Here is a 10,069-nt window from a genome sequence, read left to right on the forward strand (position 1 = left end):
AATAGTGTCAATGAGCAAAATGTGCGTGTTAGCAAAGCTGGCTAAAAAGGTCAGCATGCTAAAGTCAGAGTGCTAACAGTTAGCATGTGTCAAGTACCAAGTTATATGACTCTGAGGCCTATGCCGCCAAAATAGCTGACAAAGTTAGCATGCTAACAGTTATCATGTGTCAAGTACCAAGTTATGTGATTCGGAGGTGTATGCTTAGAACTTTTACAAAAAAAAGTTAGCAATTGTCATGTACCGAGTTATATGACCTATAAGGTGTATGTCTGCAAAATTAGTTGAAAAGGTTAGCATGTGTCGAGTACCAAATTATATAACTCTGAAGTGTACACCTGTAAAATTGGCTCAAAAAGTTAACGGTGTCGTTGATTGATTGAAACTTGTATTAGTAGATTACACAGTACAGTACATATTCCGTACAATTGACCACTAAATGGTAACACCCCAATAAGTTTTTCAACTTGTTTAAGTCGGGGTCCACATAAATCAATTCATGGTAAATATACCAAGTTATATGACTCTGAGGCCTATGCCTCCAAAATAGCTGACAAAGTTAGCATGTTAACAGTTACAAGTGTCGAGTACCAAGTTATATGACTTTGAGGCCAACGCCTGCAAAATTAGCTGAAAAAGGTTAGCCTGCTAACATTTAGCAAGTGTCAGTTATACTATACGACTCTGAGGTTTACGCCTGCAATATTAGCTAAAACAAAGTTAGCATGTGTCAAGTATCAAATTATTTGACCTATAAAGTGTTTGTCTGTAAAATTAGTTGAAATGGTTAGCATGTGTCAAGTACCAAATTATATGACTCTTAAGTGTACGCCTGTAAAATTAGCTCAAAAAGGTTAGCAGGGTCAAGTACCAAGTTATATGACTGTGAGGCCAACGCCTGCAAAATTAGCTGAAAAAGTAAGCCTGCTAACATTTAGCAAATGTCAAGTATATGACTCTGAGGTGTATGCCTGCAAAAAAAAAGTTAGCAATTAAGAATCAAGTTATATGACCTAGGGTGTATGTCTGCAAAATTAGCTAACAAATACAGTTAGCATGTGTTAAGTACCAAGTTACATGATTCTGCAAAGTCAGCTAAAAATGTTAGCATGCTAACAGTTAGCATGTGTACCTAATTCTATGACTGAAGAATCCCTACGAGTAAAAACGCTTTGGACGGCTGGAAGACTGAACAGCACTTCTGCTTCCGGTTCAAAGCTTTAAACAGCAGAAAAAACTTGTACACGTGCAAAAGATGGCGCCATAGCACAAACAATAACACACCATTTAAGTGTCTTTGTGTTGTGTACTAGGCAAAGGGAAGGAGGCGACACCAAGGCAGAACTGCGGTTTAGAAGGTTTATTTAAACCTTATGTCGCTCCCTCTCATCAGGTCCAGGTACGTTTATGCGTGATTGCCCGCAGCCCTGTCCCCTCCCCCCCCCCACTTAGGCGAGGCACCGGGGAGCATCTAAGGATTGGCGCGGTAGAAATCTTCTAGAAACGAGGGATCGCAAGATAGGAGGCTGGTACCTAAGACCTGTCTTCTGGTCCATATCCCTCCCAGTCGATCAGATACACGAGCCTCCTACCCCACGGGTTCGAATCCGCGCTGTGACAGTACGCCCCCTTAGGCGAGGCACCCGACGAGCACCGGGGAGCATCTCAGGATTGGCGCGGTAGAAATCCTCTAGAAGCGAGGGATCGGCAAGATAGGAGGCTGGTACCCAAGACCTGTCTTCTGGTCCATATCCCTCCCAGTCGACCAGATACACGAGCCTCCTACCCCACGGGTTCGAATCCGCGCCGTGACACTTTGCATGTGTTTAAGGAAAACTATTTGCTTTGTGACCGTCAGTGAAGAAAAAATCAGTAAATTACCCGCACCGTTTTATAAGCCGCAGGGTTCAAAAGCTTAGCAAAAAAGTAGCGTATTATAGTCCGGAATTTACGGCAGTTGGTAAATAAAACCTCTGCCTTGTTTTTAATGCATACTTGAGCCTACTGCTGTCAGGTTTAAACATCGATGACATATATTAAACGAGACAAAAAGCAAGGAATTAAATAGAGACAGAATTGAATTTGGCTCAATTGAGGAGAAATGTGTCACCCACGCTCTAACGAAAACAGGTTCACGTCTCCTCTTTTATTTGGATATTCCCTGTTTACATAACAGCTGTTTCTAAAGAAGTGGTTCTTAACCTTGTTGGAGGTACCGAACCCCACCAGTTCCATATGCGCATTCACCGAACCCTTCTTTAGTGATAAATAAAAGGTTTGTTTTTTTCAAATTCAAGACAAAGTTATATGTTTTTTAACTGGTGCACAAAATGAACCGTGCATGAACATCACCTTGTTCAAAGAACAAAACCAACACAGTGCATGAATTCACAACAAATTACACCCCTGTATATCAGATGGAAAATTGGAGGGAACTTTGTTTGGGGGTATCCATAATACGCCGATAGGGAGACGTTTTTATTTACACAATGAGTTGGGTGTGTCTTGACCTCCGCGGCGGAGGCTCAGCCGAAACCCCTGAGGCCGACTCACCGAACCCCTAGAGTTCGATCGAACCCAGGTTAAGAACCACTGTTCTAAAGGAATGGGGGGGTATGTAAACAGCCATTATTTTCGGTCACATTAACACAAAAGAAAAAGATGCCTCGGGCTTGGGCTGGTCCTGGATCGAGCTTGGGCAAGTCTTGGATCAAAATAGATAAACCCTCCTGTCTCCTCCCATCGTACACAATGGAATTTTACAAGCCTTTGCTTGGTACAACAAAAACAGAAACTTTTGTGATAACTTACACATAATTATTCTAACAACTGCGCTACTGTATTTGAACGTTGGTCATTATGCTGGTACTTGGAGAGCCAAGTGTTTTCACCCGTGGGAAAAAAAACTAAGTGAAATTTAATTTGCTACTGGAAATCCAGTGTATGAAAACACAATCGACTTTTTAAGAAGACGTCTTTGTTTGTTTGCATGTGAAACAGAGAACTCCTCCACACGGTGACAGCCCAGGAGCAGGAGAGGAGCAGAGGTGGGGACGGACATGGGGGCCACCAGGTTAAGACCCAGATGCCGGTGTCAAGTGTCGGGGAAGACCGAGCCATCCTCTTGGGCTTCGGCATGATGGCCTTCTCTGTGCTCATGTTCTTTGTGGTCGGCATCACTATGGTCAAACCCTACATTAACAGGTACTGACCGGGATACAATGTGTCTGACACTACAGGAGTTTGCACAACTGCACTGTAAAAAGTGAATCTATATTGCCATACAAGCTGTACGCTGACTTCTCTCAAGCCACCTCAGAAAACATTGGCTCTCAAAGTACCGCCGTAATGACCAACATTCAAATACAGTAGTATTCATTAAAAACAAGGCAGAGCATTTTGTCATGTTATGTCCACTACACACAGTTTGAACAGTAACACTGTGTTTGAAATCAGAAATATATAAATACCTATATATATATATATATATATATATATATATATATATATATATATATATATATATATATATATATATATATATATATATATATATATATACACTACCGTTCAAAAGTTTGGGGTCACATTGAAATGTCATTATTTTTGAAGGAAAAGCACTGTACTTTTCAATGAAGATAACTTTAAACTAGTCTTAACTTTAAAGAAATACACTGTATACATTGCTAATGTGGTAAATGACTATTCTAGCTGCAAATGTCTGGTTTTTGGTGCAATATCTACATAGGTGTATAGAGGCACATTTCTAGCAACTATCACTCCAGTGTTCTAATGGTACAATGTGTGCTCATTGGCTCAGAAGGCTAATTGATGATTAGAAAACCCTTGTGCAATCATGTTCACACATCTGAAAACAGTTTAGCTCGTTACAGAAACTACAAAACTGACCTTCCTTTGAGCAGATTGAGTTTCTGGAGCATCACATTTGTGGGGTCAATTAAACGCTCAAAATGGCCAGAAAAAGAGAACTTTCATCTGAAACTCGACAGTCTATTCTTGTTCTTAGAAATGAAGGCTATTCCACAAAATTGTTTGGGTGACCCCAAACTTTTGAACGGTAGTGTATATATATATATATTATATATATATATATAGATAGACACATATGTATAGGCTATACATATGTGTATATATGTATTTATATATGTTTATATAACTATAATTATATATATGTATTTATAAGTATATATAAGTATATATATGTATATATATATATATATATATATATATATATATATATATATATATATATATATATATATATATATATATATATATATATATATATGTTACTTTACAAGCTGTCAGCTTTCGGCTCAAGAACAACAATTTTTAGCCCAATGCGGCACCCAAGTCAAAAAGTTGGAACACACCCTGCGTTAGAAGACATACTCACTTTAGTGAGATAAAGTGTAATAAAACTCCCCTCCAAGCAGAAACCTGTAAAAGAAAACAACTGGCATTATCCTGTAAACATTCTCTTGTGGCTTTTTCCTGAACTTCTCCTGCCTCTCGTTCTTCAGCAAGTGGGAGGAAGAAGACAGATGCATGCTGCTGCACACGGGAATCCTGGACGAGTGGGTAGACTGCAGAGGCGTGAGCACCATACCGTGTCTCGCGGCGACCGTCAATCTTGTGGCCTCCAATCAAAGCGCCGTTCTGCATTTCGACGAGGAGTCCGTGCTGTTTACGCCAAAGGTAGGCATGAATGAAAGCTCATTCATTGACAATCTCAAACGTATTTATAAAATATGTGGAAAGTCAAATATTAATACAGAACCCAAAACCGGTGAAGTTGGCACGTTGTGTAATTCGTAAATAAAAACAGAATATTGCAAATCCTTTTCAACTTATATTCAATTAAATAGACTGCACAGAAAAGATACTTAACGCTCGAACTGAGAAACTTTGTTATTTTTTGCAAATATTCTTTAACTTAGAATTTAATGGCAGCAACACAGGGGCATGTTCACCACTGTGTTACATGGCCTTTCCTTTTAACAACACTCAGTATACATTTAGGAACTGAGGAGACCAGTTTTTTAAGCTTTTCAGGTGGAATTCTTTCCCATTCTTGCTTGATGTACAGCTTAAGTTGTTCAACAGTCCGGGGGTCTCCCTTGTGCTATTTTAGGCTTCATAATGCGCCACACATTTTCAATGGGAGACAGGTCTGGACTACAGGCAGGCCAGTCTAGTACCCGCACTCTTTTACTATGAAGCCACGTTGATGTAACACGTGGCTTGGCATTGTCTTGCTGAAATAAGCAGGGGCGTCCATGATAACGTTGCTTGGATGGCAACATATGTTGCTCCAAAACCTGTATGTACCTTTCAGCATTAATGGTGCCTTCACAGATGTGTAAGTTACCCATGTCTTGGGCACTAATACACCCCCATACCATCACACATGCTGGCTTTTACACTTTGTGCCTATAACAATCCGGATGGTTCTTTTCCTCTTTGGTCCGGAGGACACGACGTCCACAGTTTCCAAAAACAATTTGAAATGTGGACTCGTCAGACCACAGAACACTTGTCCACTTTGCATCAGTCCATCTTAGATGAGCTCGGGCCCAGTGAAGCCGGTGGCGTTTCTGGGTGTTGTTGATAAATGGCTTTGGCTTTGCATAGTAGAGTTTTAACTTGCACTTAACTGTAGTTAGAGACAGTGGTTTTCTGAAGTGTTCCTGAGCCCACGTGGTGATATCCTTTACACACTGATGTGGCTTTTTGATGCAGTACCATGGGCATTGCCGCTTACATGCAGTGATTTCTCCAGATTCTCTAAACCTTTTGATGACATTACGGACCGTAGATGGTGAAATCCCTAAATTCCTTGCAATAGCTGGTTGAGAAATGTTATTCTTAAACTGTTCGACAATTTGCTCACGCATTTGTTGACAAAGTGGTGACCCTCGCCCCATCCTTGTTTGTGAATGGAAGCTGCTTTTATACCCAATCATGGCACCCACCTGTTCCCAGTTAGCCAGTTCACCTGTGGGATGTTCCGAATAAGTGTTTGATGAGCATTCCTCAACTTTTTCAGTCTTTTTTGCCACTTGTGCCAGCTTTTTTGAAACACGTTGCAGGCATCAAATTCCAAATGAGCTAATATTCGCAAAAAATAACAAAGTTTTCCAGTTCGAACATTAAATATCTTGTCTTTGCAGTCTATTCAATTGAATATAGGTTGAAAAGGATTTGCAAATCATTGTATTCTGTTTTTATTTACCATTTACACAACGTGACAACCTCACTGGTTTTGGGGTTTGTAGATTAGCATAATTTCTGGACTATACTGTATATATATAAATTTGTGAGTGTGGCTTATATTCGTGTGGCACTAATAGCCCGGAAATTACCGTAAATCTATTAATTTGATTATTAATAATAATAATAATAATATATTTTATTTGTAAAAAGCGCTTTATATTGAGTAAACAACCTCAAAGTGCTACAGTGTATTAAAAAAAATAAAAAATAAAAATAAAAATAGAAAGATAATTTTAAAAATAAATACAAATAAAAAACTAGAACAGCCTAATAGCTATAACTAGTATGCATATATCTAAAAAAAAAAAAAAAAAAAAAGGCTTTTATAAAAAGAAGGGTTTTTAAGCCTTTTTTAAAAGCATCCACAGTCTGAGGTGCCCTAAGGTGGTCAGGGAGAGCGTTCCACAGACTGGGAGCGGCGGAGCTTTGTCCTCGGAGGTTGGAGGAGGTTAATAAAGCCTGTCCGGAGCGGAGGTGTCGTGTGGAGGATTTGGGGGTGAGTAGTTCTTTGAGGTAGAGGGGGGCATTTCCATGGAGGCACTGGTAAAAAAAGAACCTTTTGATTTGTATTCTGTTGCTTCAATTAATCTTTTAAAGAGTGTAATTACCGTATTTTCCGGACTATAGAGCGGTATAGCTCGGTTGGTAGAGTGGCCGTGCCAGCAACTTGAGGGTTCCAGGTTCGATCACCGCTTCCGCCATCCTAGTCACTGCCGTTGTGTCCTTGGGCAAGACACTTTACCCACCTGCTCCCAGTGCCACCCACACTGGTTTAAATGTAACTTAGATATTGGGTTTCACTATGAAAAGAGCTTTGTACTGTCACCACCTGTCACATCACGCCCTGACTTATTTGGAGTTTATTGCTGTTTTCTTGTGTGTAGTGTTTTAGTTATTGTCTCACGCTCCTATTTTGGTGGCTTTTTCTCTTTTTTCGGTATTTTCCCGTAGCAGTTTCATGTCTTCCTTTGAGCGATATTTCCCGCCTCTACTTTGTTTTAGCAATCAAGAATATTTCAGTTGTTTTTATCCTTCTTTGTGGGGACATTGTTGATTGTCATGTCATGTTCATTTGTACATTGTCTTTGCTCCACAGTAAGTCTTTGCTGTCGTCCAGCATTCTGTTTTTGTTTACTTTGTAAGCCAGTTCAGTTTTAGTTTCGTTCTGCATAGCCTTCCCTAAGCTTCAATGACTTTTCTTAGGTGCACTCACCTTTTGTTTATTTTTGGTTTAAGCATTAGACACCTTTTTACCTGCACTCTGCCTCCCGCTGTTTCCGACATCTACAAAGCAATTAGCTACCGGCTGCCACCTACTGATATGGAAGAGTATAACGTGGTAAGTCTGCCGATCTCCAGACAGTACAGAAACTCAACAACAACACATCTTTTGCAGACTATAATTACCCATCCATCTTCTTCCGCTTATCCGAGGTCGGGTCGTGGGGGCAGCAGCCTAAGCAGGGAAGCCCAGACTTCCCTCTCCCCAGCCACTTCGTCCAGCTCTTCCTGGGGGATCCTGAGGCGTTCCCAGGCCAGCCGGGAGACAAAGTCTTCCCAACGTGCCCTGGGTCTTCCCTGTGGCCTCCTACCGGTCGGACGTGCCCTAAACACCTCCCTAGGGAGGCGTTCGGGTGGCATCCTGACCAGCTGCTCGAACCACCTCATCTAGCTCCTTTCGATGTGGAGGAGCAGCGGCTTTACTCTGAGCTCCCCCCGGATGGCAGAGCTTCTCACCCTATCTCTAAGGGAGAGCCCCGCCACCCGGCGGAGGAAACTCATTTCGGCCGCTTGTACCCGTGATCTTGTCCTTTCGGTCATAACCCAAAGCTCATGACCATAGGTGAGGATGGGAACGTAGATCGACCAGTAAATTGAGAGCTTTGCCTTACGGCTCAGCTCCTTCTTCACCACAACGGATCGATACAGCGTCCGCATTACTGAAGATCCACTCACGATCCACTCTTCCCCCACTCGTGAACAAGACTCCGAGGTACTTGAACTCCTCCACTTGGGGCAAGATCTCTTCCCCAACCCGGAGATGGCACTCCACCCTTTTCCGGGCGAGAACCATGGACTCGGACTTGGAGGTGCTGATTCTCATCCCAGTCGCTTCACACTAAGCTGCGAACCGATCGAGTGAGAGCTGAAGATTCTGGCCAGATGAAGCCATCAGGACCACATCATCTGCAAAAAGCAGAGACCTAATCCTGCAGCCACCAAACCAGATCCCCTCAACGCCTTGACTGCGCCTAGAAATTCTGTCCATAAAAGTTATGAACAGTCGAACCGGATAGTCGAACCTCGGATTCAGGAACAGTGTGGTTTTCGTCCTGGTCGTGGAACTGTGGACCAGCTCTATACTCTCGGCAGGGTCCTTGAGGGTGCATGGGAGTTTGCCCAACTAGTCTACATGTGCTTTGTGGACTTGGAGAAGGCATTCGACCGTGTCCCTCGGGAAGTCCTGTGGGGAGTGCTCAGAGAGTATGGGGTATCGGACTGTCTGATTGTGGCGGTCCGCTTCCTGTATGATCAGTGCCAGAGGTTGGTCCGCATTGCCGGCAGTAAGTCGGACACGTTTCCAGTGAGGGTTGGACTCCACCAAGGCTGCCCTTTGTCACCGACTATAATTACTGGTTTGCAAAAAATAGTTTTAACCCAAATAGGTGAAACTATAATCTGTCACACTAGTAGTGGTTGAAAAACACTGCCTTACACTACAGACTTTCCTTAGATTATTTGGGAAAGAACATTAAATCTGACGCATGTGCACATATTGTTTCTTTCCAGTGTTTCTATGAGCCCAAATGTCATATGGACCAAATGGAACTTGAAGGCGAAGTCCTGACGGTGAAAAGCAACTTGGACTCCTGGTTGGGAAGCACCTTCTTATGCTTGTCGGACCCCACAAGGCATCCGGGGGAGGTCATCCTAAACAAGAAGCACACTCTGAAGAGGACCCTGTTCACACTGATGTGGCCCGGTCTGATGCTGGGCGGCGGAGTTCTGCTGGTAGGCCTGGTGAAGCTGACACAGTGCCTTGCTCATCTGTCCGCGGAGATGGCACCAGGGGGCAGACTGGCTTCAAAATACACTCCTGGCAGTATTTTCTACAAGGGCGTCCACAGGTCCACCGCATCCTCTACTATGTGACTTATCCTGAAACATGACCTTGTACATGTGAGCAATTTCTGCACACTCGTCATGTTTGCTTCGGTTCGGTGTGTGTTTGCGTCCCTGGTGCGGTTCGATTATTTAAAAGGTCATCCGAAACCCTTGCGTGCACCAAGTCAAAAAAGAAGGTGTCTCGGTGAACTCGCCGACAAAAGACATGAAGGATCAGCAAAAAAGCATGCAAAGATGACCAAAAATTAGTTTGAGGTGCTTTGCAATTGCGCTATTTAAATGTACAAACCCGTTTCCATATGAGTTGGGAAATTGTGTTAGATGTAAATATAAACGGAATACAATGATTTGCAAATCCTTTTCAACCCATATTCAGTTGAATACGCTACAAAGACAACATATTTGATGTTCAAACTCATAAACATTATCATTAACTTTAGAATTTGATGCCAGCAACACGTGCCAAAGAAGTTGGGAAAGGTGGCAATAAATACTGATAAAGTTGAGGAATGCTCATCAAACACTTATTTGGAACATCCCACAGGTGAACAGGCAAATTGGGAACAGGTGGGTGCCATGATTGGGTATAAAAGTAGATTCCATGAAATGCTCAGTCATTCACAAACAAGGATGGGGCGAAGGTCAA

At 42.3% G+C, this 10,069-nt stretch overlaps 1 protein-coding gene across 1 annotated transcript in view; it reads left to right on the top strand.

Annotated features, from left to right (window-relative positions):
• kcnmb3 (potassium calcium-activated channel subfamily M regulatory beta subunit 3) overlaps positions 1-9,450 on the top strand; it is a 30,252-nt gene extending 20,802 nt beyond the window's left edge. The window contains exons 2-4 of the mRNA XM_062068786.1: positions 3,001-3,204; positions 4,545-4,719; positions 9,088-9,450. Coding sequence (XP_061924770.1) covers positions 3,001-3,204; positions 4,545-4,719; positions 9,088-9,450 — 742 coding nt within the window. The remainder of the gene's footprint in view (positions 1-3,000; positions 3,205-4,544; positions 4,720-9,087) is intronic.
• The last annotated feature ends 619 nt before the right edge of the window (positions 9,451-10,069 follow it).

The sequence above is a fragment of the Entelurus aequoreus genome, linkage group LG14 (assembly GCF_033978785.1).
Source record: "Entelurus aequoreus isolate RoL-2023_Sb linkage group LG14, RoL_Eaeq_v1.1, whole genome shotgun sequence".
Taxonomy (NCBI): domain Eukaryota; kingdom Metazoa; phylum Chordata; class Actinopteri; order Syngnathiformes; family Syngnathidae; genus Entelurus; species Entelurus aequoreus.